General features: G+C 35.3%; 1 protein-coding gene and 1 pseudogene across 4 annotated transcripts in view; both read left to right on the forward strand.

Annotated features, from left to right (window-relative positions):
• Positions 1–21,218, forward strand: part of GK5 (glycerol kinase 5) — a 75,281-nt gene that overhangs the window by 10,933 nt on the left and 43,130 nt on the right. For 3 of the 4 annotated variants that reach the window (XM_063114809.1, XM_063114810.1, XM_063114808.1), the window contains exons 4-5: positions 13,202–13,295; positions 17,955–18,086. In XM_063114809.1, coding sequence (XP_062970879.1) covers positions 13,202–13,295; positions 17,955–18,086 — 226 coding nt within the window. The remainder of the gene's footprint in view (positions 1–13,201; positions 13,296–17,954; positions 18,087–21,218) is intronic. The other variant, XM_063114812.1, reaches the window with a different exon arrangement.
• On the forward strand, positions 8,658–8,975 carry LOC134391078 (cytochrome c, somatic-like; annotated as a pseudogene).

Genomic DNA, 21,218 nt, shown 5'->3' on the forward strand with positions numbered 1-21,218 from the left:
CTGATGCCTAATCCTGCACTCCTCCTGTACCTATACCCCAGTGCCTCAGGCATGGCAAGTCTTAAAGAATAATATATTGTCAGAAAAAAGGAATGAATTAATTTAAGTTATCTATGTAGATCAGGATATCTAATCAGTGGCATTGTTGACATTTCAGGCCAGATAATTCTCTGTTGTGAGGACCGTCCTGTGTCATTGTAGATGTTTAGCAGCATTTATGACCTGTACACACTAGATGCTAAGTAGCACCCCCACCCCATTGTGACATCCACACATGTCTCCAGGTATTGCTAAATGTCCCCTGGGGGGCAAAATCACCCCCAATTGAGAACCATTGTCATACACGAAGTCCTAAGAAATAGGTGTGTTCTCTAGTAGAGATTATCTAGAGAGAATAGAAGAAGGCTGAGATTTGGACTATGGGTTTTCCCCCCAAATTTAAAGGAAGTCAGGGAAGGAAAAGCTGGGAAAGCAAGACAAAGGTGAATCTTGGAAGTGGGTGGTATGGAGAGTGTTCCCAGGAAAGGAATTGATTGGAAATGTCACATTTGGTTGGATTTGGAGATTCGGTCATTAGCCTCAGCAATTCCTTTCATCAGCAGCTGGCTACCATATTATTTATGACAGGAAGGAAACACAAAGTTTTTGTGTGACACTAGGACCATACCTCACTATTAGAAGAAATAGAAGAGTCAGATTCCAGGATGGTTCAACACTCTTACTGGTGTTGCTGCTGTTGTAGAGGCATGAGAGTTCTTTCTAAAACAAGTAATTGTGAGTTTATTTTCTTGGCTGTCCTTTTTTCTTTTTGGAAATATTTGTATTCTTTCATGAATTTTAAAAACATTCTTTGCTTGTAGAAACTGAAATACCGGATATTTTTTGGAAAAACATGCAAGGTTATGTGCTTTTTTTTACCTTAAAATAGCTTTATTTTTCTCATCGGGCCCCAGTGATCCACTGTGGTGTATAATGCTAGCAGATTCTACAAGCTCTCCAACAACAGCTAAGACACAACACAGGAGTAGGCACAGCTCAAAGCCAGCAGGAAGTGCTTCCTCATTTGTGAGAGAGAAAGAGAGAAAGACTGGACTCCGTGGAAGAATCTATTGTTATTTTTATTCCCAGCCTGCACCTCCTTCTCCCAGCTTATTGTTTGTTTTTTTTTTTTCTCCTGCATCTATGGTGGATTCCTGTGGTCATGGCCATAGAAACATTATTTTTCTTATAGTTGCTGTCATGAAGTCTAAAACTTTGAACTTACTTTTTGTTTTTCTCCATGTCTCCCCTACCCCCCAGAGCAGTAAACTGTTTTTATTAATATTTTTCAGTCCTTGAGTTTTCTTCATATTCTTCAGTTTAAACTTTTTTTCATGGTATTTAATCAGTGGTGTGCTTAGCCTACTTTCCAAAATAACTCTAAATGGTTATTTTATCTCCTCCATTTTGGTTCTGTTAAATTCCTCTTCTAAAAAATCATGAGCCATTGTTCTATTTGTTCAGTTACTGTGTCTCTCGGGGAATTCTGCCAACTAACCTCTGATCATGGTGTGTGCCAGTCAGCAACATAAACTGTGAGTCACATGAGCTGGTATTTACTCTGTAACTGTTTGAGGGCTTATAGGAAGTAACACACTGTGCTGGTTGCTGAACTGAGTATAACGATGCGTAAGAATACCAGCCCTCGAGGAATTTAGTCTGATTGTACAAGTATATAAATTATTCTGTATTCCCAGGGCACCAAATATATCTTTTATTGTAGTATTCATTTACAATATTGCCATTCATGCTTCTCCTTCATTTCTCCTTTTATTTTTGATAGAGATAAGATAAACGCAAATCAATGCAAAGTGAATATTAGAATATTCTGTTCATAGCTGTGTTCCCAGCTCTTGGCATGAATTGTTTTATAATTATTTGCTGAAACCAGTGATCAAAAATCAGATTTAAGTGTGTAAGTATGTGCTATTATAGAATGACTTCTGTATTAGTCCGTTTCTGTTGTTTATAATAGAATACCTGAAACTGGATAATTTATAAAGAAATGAAATTTATTTCTTACAGTTTCAGAGGTGGGAAGTCCAAAGTCCAGGGAACACATCTGGTGAGGGCCTTTTTCTTGGTGGTGACTGTCCATAGCAACTCATGATGTCACACAGGGAGGATGGGCTGAGCAAGAGACCTAACCTGCTCACTTGCTCTCCATATAAAGCCATCAAGACCATGCCCATGACCACCCATTAAAACATCAACCCATTACTCAATGAATGAATCAGTGCATTCACTAGAGCCCAGTCCTCACAATCTAATCACCTCCTAAAAGGGCCCCACCATTCAAATACCATAATTGGATTTCCCACCTTCTTAACATTGTCACAGTAGAGATTAAGCTTACATTACATGAGCTTTTGGGGGACACATTTGGTCCATAGCACCTCCAAGTGTTCATATATCAATAGATTTTATTTTTATTAAACACGATTTGATTTTTCACAAGGGTGCCAAAACCAGTCAATGGGGAAAGAATAGTCTTCAACAAATGGTGTTGGGAAAATTGGATATCCACATGCAAAAGAATGAAGTTGATTCCTTACTTAACACCATATAAAAGAATTAACTCGAAAATGGGTTAGAGACCTAAATTTAAAGGCTAAACTGTAGAACTCTTAGAAAACAGATGCAAATCATCATTTTACAGTGATATCTTACATGACTTCAAGAGCATAGCTAACAAAAGAAAAAAGGTAAATTGGAGTTCATCAAAATTAAAAACTTCTGTGTGTCAAAGGACACTATTATGTTTTTACCTATTTATAACTAGTTTTTCTTTATAAGTTTTTTAACTATTAGAATTCTCCAAGGTAAAAAAAAAAAAGAACTCTCCAAAGTGGGAAAGTTGCCCTAAATTTAATCCTAAATAATAAGAAATAAATCCATGTTAAAATTATTTTGACATAGTGTATAAGTTGCATTTTTAAAATATGTCTGAAAAAATTTACAGTCATTGATATCAAGTCTGCAGTTAGATTTCTGAAAACCAACTGCAGCATATAACATGGAAGATTTATTGGGATGTTTGGTTTGTAATTTCATCTAAGATTGAGGACTAAAACAATTGAAGAATCACTTCTTCTCTGAATTGTACTTATGATAATTTTGACCGTTTGGATCTCCAAAGAAAAATAAGTAACATGTTCATGATGTAAGTGAATGCTGTAATTCCTATTAATCAACATGAAAAACAGAAAAAAAGACCCTATTAAGTCTTAAGAAAGTGAAAAGACAACCTACATAATGGGAGAAAATATTTGCAAATCATATTTCTGATAAGGAACTAATACCCAGAATATGTAAAAAATTCCTGCAATTCAACAACAGGAAAACCCTAACTCAATTCATAAATGGACAAAGGGAGTTTGTGGACTTAGGAGGGTGGAGCAAGATGGCAAAATAGGACTTTTCAGCGATCATCCCCCCACAAAAACATCAATGTAAACAACTATTCACTTATGAAAATACCTTCAGAAGAGTTTAGGAAACCAAGTAAGAAATTGCATACCTGGTTGTAGCATAATAATAAGAAAAGATGAATTGAGGGGTAGGCAGGACAGTTTTACATTACCTGCATCACCCTTCCCCTAACTTAGGGAGCATATCCTGGAGAGAGATATGTCTGCCTGGGGGAAAAGGAGGGATGTAAACATAGGACTTTGCATTGGGCTCAGTACTGGCCCACCACAGTAAAATCCCACACCAGGCAGACCCCCACAACCCCTAACTACAGGCTGGTACTTACAGACTGAGCCTCTAGACCCATCCTGCCACCAGATGGATACCTATAGCCCTTTCAGCACAGACTCGAGTTCCAGCCCACATTCACCACCTGCTGATTACAATGTACTTTGGCTCCAAATAACCCAGTGATAGGAAGGCCTCAGTGGCCAGTGGCTTGGGTTGCAGCCCAGTGCTGCTCCAGTCTTGTTGCAGGCCAGGAATTCCAGCCTGGTGCTGTGCTGGCTGTGGCACTTCTGGGATTAGGGCACCCCCTAGTGCTGCAACAACTCAGCAGTAGTGAGCTTAGGGACCACAACAGACAACCTGTCTAGAATTTTTGGCCAAGCTTACTGTTTATGGATGTTCTCAAACAAAACCAGACTGCAAAGACTGGAATAAGTACCTACATCTTAAGTGCACAGACATCTACACATGACCATAAGGATCAAGAATAATCAGGGAAATTTGACATCACCAAACAAAAAAATAATCCAGTGACCCTAAAGAGATGAAGATGTATAAACTGCCTGACAAAGAATTCAAAGAAGCTGTTTTAAGGAAGTTTAGTGAACTTACAGAAATTACAGAAAAGCAACTCAGAAATTTATCAGAGAAATTTAACAGATTGAAATTTAAAAAAAAACAATGTAAAAGAAAATCCTTGAGCTGAAAAATATAATGAATGAAATGAAAAATGCAATAGAGAAAAATGCAGCAGAATTGATCAAGCAGAAGAAAGAATCTGTGAACTTGAAGATAGGTTATATGAAAATACATAGTCAGAAGAGAAAAAAGAAGAAAGAATAAAAAGGAATGAAGAAACAGTATGTAATTTATGGGTCAGCATCAAGAGAACAAATATAGGAGTCATTGGCATTGAAGAGGGAGTAGAGAAAAATAAAGGGGTAGAAAGTTTATTTTAAGAACAGTAGGAAAAACTTTCCAAACCTGGAGAAAGCTATAATTATCCAGTTACAGAAAGGTCAGAAGTCTCCAACTACATTCAATCCAAATAAGATACCCCACAACCTCTAATCAAACTGTCAAAATTCAAGGACAAAGAAAGAGAGGATCCTGAAAAACAGCAAGAGAAAAGAAGCAAATTATGTATAAGGGAGTTCCAATATGCCTAGTGGCAGACTTCTCAGCATAAACCTTAAAGGCCAGGAGAGAATGGGACAATATATTAAAAGTGCTGAAAGAAAAAACTACCAATTAAGAATACTATACCCAGAAATGAAGGACTGATAAAGACTTTCCCAGACACACAAAAGCTGAAGAAGTTCATCACCACCAGACCTGTCTTACAAGAAATGCTAAAGGGAGTTCTTCTTTCTGAAAGAAAAGGTTATGTGAGCAACATTCAAAAGTATAAAACTCACTGGTAAAAATAAGTACACAGTCAAAATCAGAATACTCTGATAATATAATGGTAGTGTGTAAATTACTTATATCCTTATGATGGTTGAAAGATAAAACTATTAAAAATAATTACAATTATTTGTTCAGGGATATGAAATATAAAAAGATGTAAATTGTGACATGAAAATTCAAAATGGGGGTAGTGGAATTGAATTGTATAGGTTTTTTTTTTTCCCCCTGTGGTGAAAGTTAAGTTGTTATCAGCTTAAAATAACCTGTTATAACTATAATGTTTTTTTGTAAGCTTCATGGTAACCACAAAGCAAAAGCCTTTAATAGAAACACTAAAAATAAAAAGCAAGGAATCAAAACCTAATACTAGAGAAAATCACTTAACCACAAAGGGCAACATTAAGAAAGGAAGAAAGGACCTACAAAACCACTAACAAAATGGCAATAGTAATTTATTACCTGTCAGTAATTACCTTGAATGTAAAAGGATTAAATTCTCCAATCAAAATACGGAGTGACCAAATGATTAAAAATACAATACCCAGCTATATGCTGTCTACAAAGATTCACATCACTTGTAAGGACACACATAGGCTGAAAGTGAAGGGATAGAAAAAGATATTCCATGCAAGTAGAAACAGGAGAGCAGGAGTACCTATCCTTGTATCAGATAAAATAGACTTTAAGTCAAAAACTGTAAACAGAGCCAAAGAAAGTTATTTTACAATGATAAAGGGATCAGTTCATCAAGGGGCTATAACAATTGTAAATATATATGCACATAACATTGGAGCACCTAAATATAGAAAGCAAATACTAATAGATCTAAGGGAAGAGATGGACTGCAATACAATAATAGTAAGGGACTTTAACACTTTACTTTTAGCAATGGACAGATAATCCAGACAAAATCAACAAACATCAGATTTACACTGCACTCTATTTCAAATGGACTTAGCAGACATTCACAGAACATTCCATCCAACAGATACAGAATATATGTTTTTCTCAACTGTACATGGAACACTCCAGAATAGATCATATATTCGACCACAAAACAAGTCTTGACAAATTTTAGAAGATTGAAATGATATCAAGCGTCTTTTCTGACCACAGTGGCTTAAAATTAGAAATTACTAACAGGAGGAACTTTGGGAACTTTACAAATACATGGAAATTAAATAACATGCTCCCGAATAACCAATGAGTCAATGAAGAAATTAAATTAAAAAGGGAAATTAAGAAACCTCTTCAGGCAAACAAAAATACAAACACCACATCCCAAACCTTATAGGATACAGCAAAAGCAGTTCTGAGAGGGAAATTTATAGCAATAAATGCCTACATCACAAAAGAAGATCTCAAGTAAATAACCTAATGTTACTCCTCAAGGAACTAGAAAAACAAGAACAAGATGAACCCAAAATTAGTAGAAGGAAAGAAATAATAAAGACCAGTACAGAAATAAATGAAATAAAGACTAGAAATACAATACAAAAGATCAACAAAATGAAGTGCTGGTTTTTTGAAAAGATAAACAAAAATGACAAACCTTTATCTAGACTAAGAAAAAAGGAAAGAAGTCTCAAAGGAATAAATCAGAGATGAAAAAAAAAGACATTACAACTGATAATATAGAAATACAAAGGCTCATAAGAGACGGTTAGGAACAGTTACATGCCAACAAATTGATAACCTAGAAGAAATAGATTAATTCCTGTATACATATAATCTACCAAGATTAGATTATAAAGAAAGAGAAAATCTGAAAAAACTAAAAATGAATAAGGATATTGAATCAGTAATAAATCTCCCATCAGACAAAGCCCAGTACCCAATGGCTTCACTGCTGAATTGTACCAAATATTTAAAGAAGAATTAATACAAGTTTTTCTCAAGCTATTTCAAAACATTGAAGAGGAGGGAATACTTCCAAACTCATTCTACAAGGACAGTATTACCCTGATACCAAAACCAGACAAGGATGCAACAAAAAAAGAAAACCACAGGCCAATATCCCCGATGAACATAGATGAACATAGATCCTCAATAAAGTACTAGCAAGCCAAATTAAACCACACATTACAAATCCACCATGATCAAGTAGGATCCACCCCAGGGTTGCAAGGATATATTTAACTTCTTCCTTTCCAATTTAGATGCCTTTTATTTCTTTCTCTTGCCTACATGGCCTGGATAGAACTTCCAGTACTATGTTGAGTAAAAGTGGTAAAACATATGCAATGGTTGTGTATGTTTCTTTTTGTTGCATCCTTGTCTGGTTTTGGTATCAGGGTAATACTGTCCTTGTAGAATGAGTTTGGAAGTATTCCCTCCTCTTCACTGTTTTGAAATAGTTTGAGAAGACCTGGGAGAAGAACTGGTATTAGTTCTTCTTTAAATATTTGATACAATTCAGCAGTGAAGCCATTAGGTCCTGGGCTTTTCTTTGATGGGTTTCAACATATGCATATCTCAAAATATTACATAGCACATTAACAGAACAAAGGACAAAAACTGTATGATCATTTCAATAGGTGCAGAAAAAGCATTTGGCAAAATTCAACATCCCTTCATTATAAAAAATATCAAAAATTAGGTATAGAAAGAATGTACCTCATAATAACATCCATATATTACAAACCCACAGCTACTATCATACTAAACAGAGAAAAGTTGAAAGCTTTTTCTATAAGATCTTGAATAAGACAAGGATGCCACTTTTGCCGTTTTTATTCAACATAGTACTGGAAGTTCTAGCCAGGCCATGTAGGCAAGAGAAAGAAATAAAAGGCATCTAAATTGGAAAGGAAAAGGAGCCGGCATGTGGCTCACTTGGGAGAGTGCAGTGCTGATAAATTGGAAAGGAAGAAGTTAAATTGTCCATTTGGAGACAACGTGGTCTTATATGGAGAATACCCTAAAGACATCAGCAAAAAACTTTTAGATCTAATAAATGAATTCAGCAAAGTTGCAAGATAAAAAATCAGCATACAAAAACCAGTAGCATTTCTATACACTAACAGTGAACCATCTGAAAAAGGAATCAAGAAGACTCCTATTTACAATAGCTACCCCAAAAACAAACAAAAAACTTAGGAGTAAATTTAAGCAAGAAAGTGAAAGACTTATACACTGAAAACTCTAAAACACTAATGAAAGAAATTGAAAAAGACAAATGAATGGAAAGGTATTTCATGTTTATGTTCAGAAGAATAGATATTGTTAAAATATCCATGCTACCCAAAGTGATCTATTGATTCAATGCAATCCCTATCGAAATACCAATTACATTTTTCACAGATAGAAAAAACAATCCTAAAATTCATATGGAACCACCAAAGACCCCCAGTAGCCAAAGCAATTTTGAGCAAAAGGGACAAATCTGGAGGTATCACATTCCTTGACTTCCAATTACACTACGAGAGAGTGGGACTTTGAATTATATGACTTCAAATTATACTGCTTCCAAGCGGGAATCTTCGTAGCATGAGCAACAAAAGAGTGAATTAAAAATGGGTGATGTTGAGAAAGGCAAGAAGATTTTTGTTCAGAAGTGTGCCCAGTGCCACACCGTGGAAAAGGGAAGCAAGTACGAGACTGGTCCCAATCTCCATGGTCTGTTTGGGCAGAAGACAGGTCAGGCACCTGGATTCTCTTACACAGATGCCAACAAGAACAAAGGCATCACCTAGGATATGCTCATGGAGTATTTAGAGAATCCCAAGAAGTGTATCCCTGGAACAAAAATGATCTTCACTGGCATTAAGAAGAAAGCAGAAGGAGCAGATTTGATAGCTTATTTCAAAAAAGCTACTAATGAGTAATAGTTGGCCAGTGCCTTATTTATTACAAAACAGAAATGTCTCATGACTTACATGTACCATAATTTAATTGATCTCATACACCAGAATTCAGATCATGAATGACTGACAGAATATTTTTCTTGGACAGTTCTGATTCAAGTTAAGACTGGTTTGTGGTTAAGTGACTATGATAGGTTTTTTTAATTTGATAGTAATTCCAGTTTTGTAAATACCATCACTGTTTTCCCCTTCTAAAGATATGATTGGACTTGATTAGTAAAGTTCAACTTTTCACAAAGATGGTGAATGCCATCTCAAAACCTATTGGAGATTGGTTTTATATCTAGATTTATATAACTGATTACATGAATAAATTTAAATACTGGAGAAATCCCTTCACTTTCTCAGAACTGAAAACAAAACAAAACAAACAAAAAACAAATTGTACTACAAAGCTGTAGTAAACAAAACAGTGTGTTACTGGCATAAAAACAAGACACTCAGACCAATGGAACAGAATAGAGAACTCAGAAATAACATTCATGCATTTATAGCCAACTGATTTTGAGCAAAGGTCCCAGGAACACATAATGGAGAAAAGACAGTCTCTTTAATAAAGACTGTTGGGAAAAGTGGATATCCACATGCAGGAGAATGAAATTACACCCTTATATCTCACCATATATAAAAATCAACTTAAAATGTATAAAAGCCTTAAATGTAAGACCCCAAACTATGAAATTACTGGAAGAAAACATAGGGGAAAAGCTTCATGCATTGGTCTGTGCAATGTTTTTCTTGGATGTGACCTCAAAAGGACAGGCAACAAAATCAAAAATAGACAAAGGGATTACATGAAACCAAAACAGCTTCTACACAGCAAAGGAAACAATCAACAGACTGAAGAGAGAACCTGTAGAATGGAAGGAAATATTTACAAATTATGTAACTGACAAGGAGTGAATATCCAAAATATATATGGAACTCAAAAAACTCAATAGCAAGAAAAGAAATAACCCAGTTAAGAAATGGACAAAAGACTTGAACAGGTATTTCTCAACATAAGACATAAAATAGCCAACAGGTATATGAAAAATGCCCAACATCACTAATCAGGGAAATGTAAATCAAAACCACAATGAGATATCACCTCACTCCTGTTAGAATGGCTGTTATCAAAAAGATAAAAGATAACAAGTGTTGGTGAGGATGTAGAGAAAAGGCAACCCTTACACACTGTTTATGAGAAGGTAAATTAGTATAGCCATCATGGAAAACAATATGGTGGTTCCTCAAAATATTAAAAATAGAACTTTCATATGATCCAGCAATCTCACTACTGGTTATATATCCAAAGGAAATGAAGTCAGTATGTTGAAGAAATATCTGCACTCCCATATTTATTGCAGCATTATTCACAACTGCCAAGTTATAGAATCAACCTAAGAGTCCATCAGTGGATGAATGGATTAAGAACATGTGGTATACACTTGTATATATACAATGGAATACTATTCATCCATAAAAAACAATAAAATCCTGATATTTGCAACAGCATAAATGAACATTGAGGACATTATGATAAGTGAAATAAGTTAGGCACTCAGACAAATACTGCATGATTTCCTGCATGTGAAATCTAAAAAAGCTGATCTTATAGGAACAGAGAGTAGAATGGTTGTTACCGGAGGCTGGCGTGGTAGTGAGGAGGGGTTTGGGGAGGTGTTGGTAAAAGGATATGTGATTATAGTTAGGAAAATAAATTCAAGAGATCTGTTGTATGGTTAATAACTGTTGCTTTGTGTTGCTTCGCCCCCCACGGATTTGTCACCCCACTTCCTCGGGTGATGGAGATGCAAAGGATTACTCAAAGCCCATCTCTTCTGAGCAGTGAGAAGCCCCAAGTGGTTAACTTCCTTGGGACCTTCCAGCAAGAGGCAACCCTCCCTCGGGAAATTAACCCTGAATTGGGGTTCTCTTCCTGCATTTATTTTCCTGACCAGGAAGTTACAGGAAGAGACATAGGTGGGGTTATAGTTTAACAGTATAGGCTGGTAACTTTCAGTGAAACAAGCCAGATGACATTCCAGTAAACAATTAAGTGATCTTATCAACAGAAGCTTGATCTTAGCAAACATTTCTTTACAGCAATTTCTTAGTATCTTTACATAACAATCAGTAACTAGTCTGTCCTTGAGCCAGCAACCTTGCTGTGCCACAAATCTTTATCTTAAACTGGAGACTTATAGCCTGAGGAAAATTTCCAGTCCTCCGCAAGGTCAATATTTGAAACTGCAAGACTTTGGAAAACCAGGCCCTGTGAAGTACATATGCTTTTTAGTATATTCCACAAATAACTATATCGTATTCTTGAAAGTGCAAAGATAGCAGATATTAAGTGTTTTCACCATGAAATGATAACTATGTGAGGTAATATGTTTAATTAGCTAGATTTCACTATTCTACAATGTATATATACTTCAAAACATCATTTTGTACATGATAAATACATAATATAAATAAAAATAAAAAATAAATTAACAGTACTTAAGTAGTATACAGAATGTCAGTAAGGACATGAAATGATGGGAACATCATTCATCATTACGGATATGCAGATCAAACCAGAAGGAGATAACAGTTCACACCCAGTGGGATGGCAATAATAGAAAAAAGAAGACAAGTGTTGATGAAGATGCGGAAAAATTGGAACCCTCATACTTTGCTGGTGGGAATGTAAAATGGCACAGCCACTGTGGAAAACAATTTGGCAGTTCCTCAAAAAGCTGAACATAGAATCACCACATGACCCAGCAGTTCTACTCCTGGATATATGCACAAAGAAATTGAAAACAGGGACTCAGATACCTGTACACCAATGTATTATAGCAACAGTATTCACAATAGCCAAAAAGTGGAAGCAACCCACATTTGCATCAACAGATGAGTGGATAAACAAAGTGTGGTATACATGCAGAATGGAATATTTTTCAGCCACAACAGTGTGAATGTACTTAACACCACTGAATTGTACATTTAAAGATGATTAAAATAGTAAACTTTATGTTAAGTGTATTTTGCCACTGTTTCTTAAAAGAGAAAGTGAAGGGTTAGATTGTGTGATGTTGAGTTACTAAAGTAATAGCCCATGGATATGGGAAAGTATGTAAGCCTGGGAGGGGTCGTTAGGAAGAAAAGGGAATGTTTAAGGGATTAAAGGCTACAGTGAGTTTGAAGGGAAGGTATTTAAAGAGTAAAATTGAGAGAATTCAAATAATAGCAAGATGTGCTGTCTGGTACGTTGGAGTGTTAGGCTGTCTGTGGTAGAACATGTGAAGGTGAGGGTATGCCCATGCATGTGGACTGTGTAGGTAGAGCAGGAATGAGCCTCAGGAGTTGAACATGGTTACATTCATACAGAAGGAGGTCTGGAGACAGGGTAAAAAGCAAGCCTGAATTTAATGTTGAAGATTAGAGGATGCCACTGGTTGATTTGCAGGAGCCTCTAGGGAAGGAATTTTTCCTTCTGTGTTTCTTAGCTCTGTTCTTTCGTTGTAGTATTGACTCATTGTTTGTTGAATTTCTGTTTATTGGAGAAATTTTGGTAAGTATGTTAGGTTGCCAATGGCTAAGCCAATGCTGATGTTGACAGGTGTAGAAATAGGCTTATGCAATATTTCATCTCTTCTGTGGGTCAGAGGTTTTTATCTGATTGTGTTTTTAGGGTAAATACAATGAAGGGGAAAGCACTGGCTTTTTAATCTTGCTTTTTTTTTGTCTTTTTGTGACCGGCCGCACCAAGTTCAGCCGGTGAGCACACTGGCCATCCTTATATAGGATCCGAACCCGCGGTGGGAGCACTGCTGCGCTCCCAGCGCCACACTCTCCCGAATGCGCCACGGGGTCGGCCTTTAATCTTGCTTTTAAAAGTGTATAGAGTAAGTCTTCAAAGGCCTTTTCATTAGTTTTGTTTTGTTTTTGGAAGTGTGCACATTGTAGTGTTTCAAAAGGAATATGTTTTGGGATAGAACCTGATCTAAAATTTCATGGCATATATCACATCATAATTGTTATGCTTCTGTTCAATTTAGAAAATCAAAGAGAAGTCATTCAGAAAGCCCCATCTAATTAAAACATACTTTGAAATTACAGTGTAGTGTCTAATTTTGTTTTCTCTTATGGCAGATTTTTAATATAGTCTGTGTGGTTTATATTGAGTCTCAAAATACTGTTTCCATCTTTCTTAGGAAAACGGGAAATCATTTTCACAACTTTATTAGTTGGCAAGACCTAAGAGCTATTGAACTTGTAAAATCTTGGAATAGTTCTCTTCTAATGAAGGTAATCTTTTTCTATCTTCTGTGATTTGGACATTATTGTATTTTCCTGTAGATGTCCCTTAACTGTAGATTTAATTGTATAATTTTCTATCTATGTTGATTTATGACATTTAGAAGAGAGTACACACAAACACTCCCACACCAGTAAAATTTAATAATAGTCACCCAAAAGCATATATATATTAGACTTAAGTGTTTAACAGCTGTACCTCAGGAAGCCCTGAGGTTTGAGATGGACCAGAGTTTCACATGTTCATGAGAATTCATGTTTCTGCCCTTGAGAATGGAAAAGATACAGACTAGATAGAATGGAATGTCCAAATTTTATCATCTTTGGTTAAGAAAATAGAGAATGCATATTGAGATAGACAACTAGCAGACAAGCTCTTAACATTATGCCTGGCACATAGTAGGCCATCAAAAAATGGTGATGATGATGATGATGACAGTGACAACAGCAGCCCCATCAACATTAACTGCTCTTGTGTTATTTCTCCCAAATCTCCCTCACATTTTTTTGTTCTCTTTTTTTTTTGTATTTTTTCTTTTTTTTTTCTTCTTTTTTCCTCACTTTTAAGTAACAGGGTAAGACAATTTTCCAGCTCCTCAAATGTGATCAAACCTGCAATATTTGATGTTATAATCAATATTCTATATAGATTATTTTAATACTTCTAATGCCTCATGGTTAAATGCCTTTTCACCTAGTACTAGATGGTTCATGAGGGAGTGTCTGGAGCATCAGTTTTACTTGATAAGTATTTGATGACATTAATTTTATTATTATTTTTTAAAATTTATCAATATACAATGTAGTTGATTTTCATGTCCCTTTACCAATTCTTCCTTTTCCTCCTATGTGAAAACAAACGTAAATATATTATGCAATATAATAACAATGCATAAGTAAAACAATTTTTCCTTAATCTCACCTGCATAGGTTTTTCTTGCTGTTAGTTTAATATATAAAAATGCATCTTGCTTTGTTATGACTTCTGAGGCTGAATGCTGAGAGTTACTTTTTACAGGAAAGACACAGTAATTAAGGGAGTTGAAAGGGGTCATAAGGAAATGTCAAGAATCCTGAATGTGTAATTTTGTATCTTTTTTTTTTTAAAGATGACCGGTAAGGGGATCTTAACCCTTGACTTGGTGTTGTCAGCACCACGCTCAGCCAGTGAGCGAACCGGCCATCCGTATATGGGATCCGAACCCGGGGCCTTGGTGTTATCAGCACCGCACTCTCCCGAGTGAGCCACGGGCCAGCCCGTAATTTTGTATCTTAATGGATAATTTTAGTTTTTACTAGATCATCAAACATTTCTTAAGTTAGTCAGTGAGGTGTTTAAAACTTTTATTCCTTTGCAAATAAATTGTGACCATGAAAACATTTGCTTCTATAGTAGAAGCCCCAAATATCAAAGCCTGACATAAATCTGTGACCTCAGGCAAAAAAGTGAGCATTTAAAGCACCTTATCTACTTGGTGTTGAACATATGCATGTGAAAGTTTTGGTTCCTCTTAGCAGAAAAATGTATACAAACACAAACTTTCACAATTTAGCACATTCATTTTCAGGGTCTGTCCTGGCAGTGTCCCCACTGTGTAGTCATCCCTTCCCTGATGCTAATAATTTACTGATTGAGGCTCTTGGAAATGTTTAGAGTATATTTTCCAGAACTGGTAAGGAGGTCATTAGTTTGGCCAAGGCTAGCCTCAAGCAAATGGTGAGGTCATGGAGGTATGTTGGCAATCTCTTACCACCATTGTTTTCTTCCAGTCTTCCTAGGCACCCTGGCTTCCTCTCAGTTGTTTATTCTTGCCTGATGATTGCTAAGGCTTCTCTTTCCTCCTAGCATAAAATCTCAACTCTTTAACATAATTTGGCCCTTTCTACAGCTCTGACCACTTCCTAGACCTCTTTCTCTCTGAAGTTGCCGAGGACTAAGCTCCATCTCTGTCAGCGTGCTGCTGTTTTCGCAGCACTCAAGTCCTTTCTTACCTTGAGGTTGTCATACATAAAGGGCGTTCTCTCTGCCATCATGGCTAGATCCTTCTCATCCTTTAAGGCACAGCTTATGTGTCACCTTCCCTGGATGCCCTTCCCTGCTGTCATATTAGCCCCTCCTTCCTCAATCTCTCATGTTGTCCTTTATTTCCATTTGTAGCGCTTATTAAATTTCAAGGAATCTGAGACATACATCTTTTAAATTGAAATTTTGATTGTAGATAATTGTAGGTTCACATGCAGTTGCAAGAAATAATACAGAGATCCCTTATACACCTTGTAGTTTCTCCCAGTGGTAACATTTTGCAAAACTATAGTATAATGTTGCAACCAAGATTCTGACATTAATATAATCCATTGATCTTATTTGGATTTTCCCAGTTTTCCTTGTGTGTGTGTGTTTGTGTTTGTGTGTGTATGTGCATTAAGTTCTATACAATTTTTCATTATCTACCAACATATGGAGGATACTGAACAGTTCTATCCGTGCAAGGATCCACTGTGTTGCTTTTTTATAACTATATCTACCTCTTTCCTCTACACCTCCTTATCTTCTCCTCCCATTTCTAGCTCCAGGCAACCACCCATCTTTCCTCTTTTTAAAAAATATTCTAATTTCGAAAATATATACATAGAATTATACCTTTTTAAAAAATACAACCTTTTGGGGGCTTGCCTTTTAGCTCAGTTGGTTAGAGTGTGGTGTTATAACACCAATGTCAAAGGTTCGGATCCCTGTACCAGCTAGCTGCCAAAAAACTTAAATATAAATAAATAAATATTTTGGGGATTTGCTTTTTCACATAGTATGATTCCCTGGAGATTCATCCAAGTTGTTGGGTATGTTAATTGCTTATTCCTTTTTATTGCAAGTTGTATTCAGTGGTACAGATGTACATGTTTATTTAACCATTCACATGTTGAGGGACATCTGTGCTGATTCCAGTTTTTGGCTATAAAGGTGTTATGAGCATTCTTTGTACAGAATTTTGTGTGAGCATAAGTTTTTATTTCTATGGGATAAATGAATCTCCCGAGAGTACAATAGCTAGGTCATATGGTAATTGCATGTTTTGTTTTATAAGAAACTGCCAAACAGTTTTTTAAAGTGACTGTACTGTTTACTTTCCCACCAGCAATGTATGAGTTGAAAGACATACATTTTTTCGTATTTTAAAATCTCTGAAATCAGGATTCATTTCTTGGTGGCACATTAAATAATGGTTTATTTTACAATCTGTCTTCTTAGACTCTCTCATTTTTTTTTTCTTTTTTTCTTTTTTGTGACCTGTAAGGGGAGCGCAACCCTTGGTTTGGTGTCGCCCGCACTGCGCTCAGCCAGTGAGCGCACCGGCCATCCCTATAGAGGATCCGAACCCACGGTGGCCACTGCGCTCCCAGCCTCGCACTCTCCTGAGTGAGCCACGGGGTCGGCCCAACTCTCTCATTTTGTTCATTTCATCACTTATTTGTCTCTCTTCTTACTAGAATATAAATTTTAAAAAGGCAGGGATTCTGCCTGTATTGTTCAGTTTGTTTTTTCAAGGCCTTGGTACATAGAAGGTATTCAATAAATATTTGTTATATATATGAATAAGGGTGTTAATTGTTCATGTTTTGACTAAAAATGCAGCTATTCGAGCTCTTAATACTTCTTATGTGACCAGCCCCCGCAAGGTATCTGTATTTTAACAGTAGGTCCCTGAAGTACCCTAAATCTAGTTTTTTATAAGAAAGGAATAATATGCTTAAGGAGGAAGAACCTATTTAAGTCTAAGTAATTTCTTAAAATATAACAAATCAGAGAAAGATTATGGGTGGTCACTTTAAATACTTTTAAAAAGTTTTATATTTTAATAAATAATATAAAAAATATATATGCCTTGTAAAATATAAAGAAATGCAGATTTGAGCACTGAACAAGGTGAAAAGGAACTTAAAAGAACAAAACTGAAATATAGGAAGAACTGAGTTTACATTTTCTTGATTGACATATTTGCTAAAAATAAAGGAAAAAGAAATTTATATTTCTTTAATAAACTAAAATATTTTAATTTATTTTGGGGGGTTGTGTGGGGATTAACAGAAGTAGGTATGTTCAACAAGAAGTTGGTGAGTTCTCCATAAGTGAATGCTTTTTATTTTTTATTTTTGTTGCCACGAATAAAAGAATTTTATTTTATTTTTTATGGCCAAATAGTATTCAATTGTGTACATATACCACATTTTCCTTTTTTTTTTTTTAATTTAATTTTATTTTGTCAATATACAATGTGGTTGATTATTGTGGCCCATTATGAAACATCCCTGCCTCCTTTCTCTCCCCCTCCCTCCCAACAACCTCCTATCTGTTCTCTTGTCATATCAACTTCAAGGAATTGTAATTGTTGTGTCTTCTTCCCCCCGCCAAGTTTATTTGTGTATTTATTTATTTATTTTTAGCTCCCACAAATAAGTGCTGCATTTCATATGTTAGAATACGAAGTCCACTTAAGATAATATTGCTGTACTTGATTTTCTTAAGTGCTGAGAACAATTTTATAAGTAGTTAGATGACTTATATGTTATTGGGTTTGTTTTCATGTGTATAGAATCGATATGGAAATATCAAATGCTCTTAAATGTATTTTCCTAAAACATCTTTTTAAATAGCTGATACACAGCTCTTGCCGAGTGCTTCACTTTTTCACTAGGAGTAAGCGACTTCTCGCAGCCAGTTTGTTCACTTTCACAACCCAGCACGCATCTTTGCGATTGGCCTGGATTTTACAGAACCTGACAGAGGTAAGAAAAGAGTGTATATGTAGAAGTGAGATATGACTATTGGAAAGAAAAATATAAAAGGACTAAAGATAGTAATTTAATTATTTGAGGAAAAAATTGTGTCCATTTTGTATTGGGATGGAAGACAAAGCATCTTTACTTGGTTAATTTTTTTAAACCTTTTTATTGGGTCTTAACACATCTAGAAAGGTGAACAAAACAAAAATGTACTGCTCAGTGAGGTACTATGGAGCAAATGTCTGTATAAAACCACCTGGATCAAGAACTAGAACACTGTGATACTTTATATCACATTTTCTTTCTACTTTTACAATTTATGTGTTTATTCCTCAACACTGTACTTTAGTTTTGCCTGAACATATTTTTGAACTTTATAAATTGAATTGCACAGTTTATATTCTTTTGTGTCAGATTCCTTTTGTTCAACATTGTTTGTGAAATATACCCATGTTGTTTATAAACTAATTTGCTTGTATTCATTGCTATTTACTGTTCAATATATGATTTTACTACAGTTTATCTGTTCTGTTCATGTACATTTGAGTTTTTTCTAGTTTATTATGAATAATGCATCTCTTAGTGTTTCTCTACATAAAAATGCTGTGTCTATACATAGGAATGGAATTTTTAGGTCATGACATGCATATATATTCACCTTTAGTGGATAATGTCAAAACACTTTTCCAAAGTGATTATAACAACTTACACACCCACTATCAGTGATGACAGAACGTTTTTTATTTCATTTACCATTGTGATTGATATTATCAGTTGTTTTTTTTTATTTTGGCCATTCTAGGGGGTAAGTAGTGGTATCTCATTGAGATTTTAGACTGGATGAAAAAGCAAGATCCAACTAGGTGCTGTCTACAGGGGACACACTTTAGATTTTAAAAAATACAAATAGGTTAAAAGTAAATTAGCAGAAAATATATATCATGTAAACAGTAACCATAAGAAGCTGGAGAGGCTATACTAATATCACACAAAAGTCTAGTATTACTCTTTAAAACAAAAAAAATTATTAGAGATAAACAGGGAATTTTATAATGATAAGAAGGTCAATCCATCAGGAATATATAACAATTATAAACACATATGCACCTAATAACAGAACCCTCAGATATATGAAACAAAAAACTGACAGAATAGAAGGAGAAAATTGATAATTAAACAGTAATAGTTGGAAACTTCAGTACCCCACTTGTAATAATGAATAGAACAACTAGGTAGAGATCAACAAATAAAAACTAGACCTAACAGACATTTATAGAAAATTGTACCAAGCAACAGCTGAATACATATTTTTCACCAGTACACATGGAACTCTCTCCAGGATAGACCATATGCTAGGCCATAATACAAAACTTAATAAATTTAAAAAGATTGAAATTAAACAAACTATGTTCTCTGACTGTAAGGGAGTGCAATTAGAAATAAGTAACAAGGGCCGACCCCGTGACTCACTCGGGAGAGTGCGGCGCTGGGAGCGCAGCGGCGCTCCCGCTGCGGGTTCGGATCCTCTATAGGACTGGCCGGTGTGCTCACTGGCTGAGCGCGGTGCGGACGACACCAAGCCAAGGGTTGCGATCCCCTTACCGGTCACAAAAAGAAAAAGAAAAACAAAAAAGAAATAAGTAACAAGAAAACTTCAGAAGTTCAAAAATATGTGGAAATTAAATAGCACACTTTTAAATAACCAATACATCAAAGAAGAGATCATAAGAGAAATTAGGAAACACTTTGAGATGGTTGAAAATGAAGACACAACTTACCAAAACTTATGGGATGCAGATAAAGCAGTGCTTAGAGGGAAATATATTTCCCTCTAGTGCTTAGAGGGAAATATATAGCAAGACTATATTGCATACAGAAGACTATATTTAAAAAGGAGAAAAATATTAAGTTAGTAATCTAACATTCTACCATAAGACACTAGAAAAAGATGAGCAAACTAAATTCAAAGCAAGCAAAAGGAAAGATAATAAAGATTAGAGTGGAAAATGATGAAATGAAGAATCTGAAAACCACTAAGAAAATCACCAAAACCAAAAGTTGGTTCTTTGAAAAGATTAGGTAGACTGACCAAAAAAAAAAAAAAAAAAAGAGAAAGAAAGAAAAAGGAAAAGACCCAAATAATTATTATCATGAATGAAAGAGTGAGAGGACATTAATGCTGACTTCACAGAAATAAAAAGCATTAATAGGCAACTCCATGAGCAAGTGTATTCTGACAAATTAGATAACTAAGATAAAATAGAAAATTATCTAGAAATACACAAAGTACTCAAAATGATTCAAGAAGCAATAAACAATAAGTCTATAACAAATAAAGAAATTGAATTAGTAAGTGGCAAATTCCCACCTAGGCAAGCCTAGGACTTGATGGCTTCTGCCAAAGGATTAAAGAAGAATTAACACCAGTCTTTCACAATGGAAGAGGCAGGAATACCTCTCATTGTAATCACTTCTTACTAATCAGTATATTAGGCCAGTATTGCCCTAATGCCAAAATCAAAGACATCACAAGAAAAGAAACCTACAGATACTCCTTAGGAACATGAATGCAAAAATCCTCAACAAAATACTAGCAAGTAAGTTAAATCTACTATAAAAATGATTATACATCTTGAACAAGTGGGATTTATCCCAGGGAAGCAAAGTTGGTTTAACATTCAAAAATCAATTAATATAGTATACTGTATCAATAGAAGAAAGAACAAAAACTACATGATCATGTCAGTAGATGCAGAAAAAGCATTTTACAAAATCTAACGCCTCTTCATGGTAAAAACACATAACAAACTAGGAATGAAAGGAAGAAACTTCCTCATCCTGATCTATGAGCATGACAATCCCATAGCAAACACCATGATGAAAGACTGAATGCTTTCCCCCTAAATTCAGGAACAAGACAAGGATATCTACTCTCCACATCTAATTAACATTGTAATGGAGATTCTAAGCCAGGGCAATTATACAAGACAATGAAATAAAAGGCATCTAGATTGGAAAGGAAAGAGTAAAATTATCTTTATGATATAGATGATGTGATCTTGTATATAGGAAAACCTAAGCAATTTCTTAAAATTTATTGGAATAAATGATCTTAGCACAGTTGCAGGGTACAAG

The sequence above is a fragment of the Cynocephalus volans genome, chromosome 11 (genome assembly GCF_027409185.1).
Source record: "Cynocephalus volans isolate mCynVol1 chromosome 11, mCynVol1.pri, whole genome shotgun sequence".
Taxonomy (NCBI): Eukaryota; Metazoa; Chordata; class Mammalia; order Dermoptera; family Cynocephalidae; genus Cynocephalus; species Cynocephalus volans.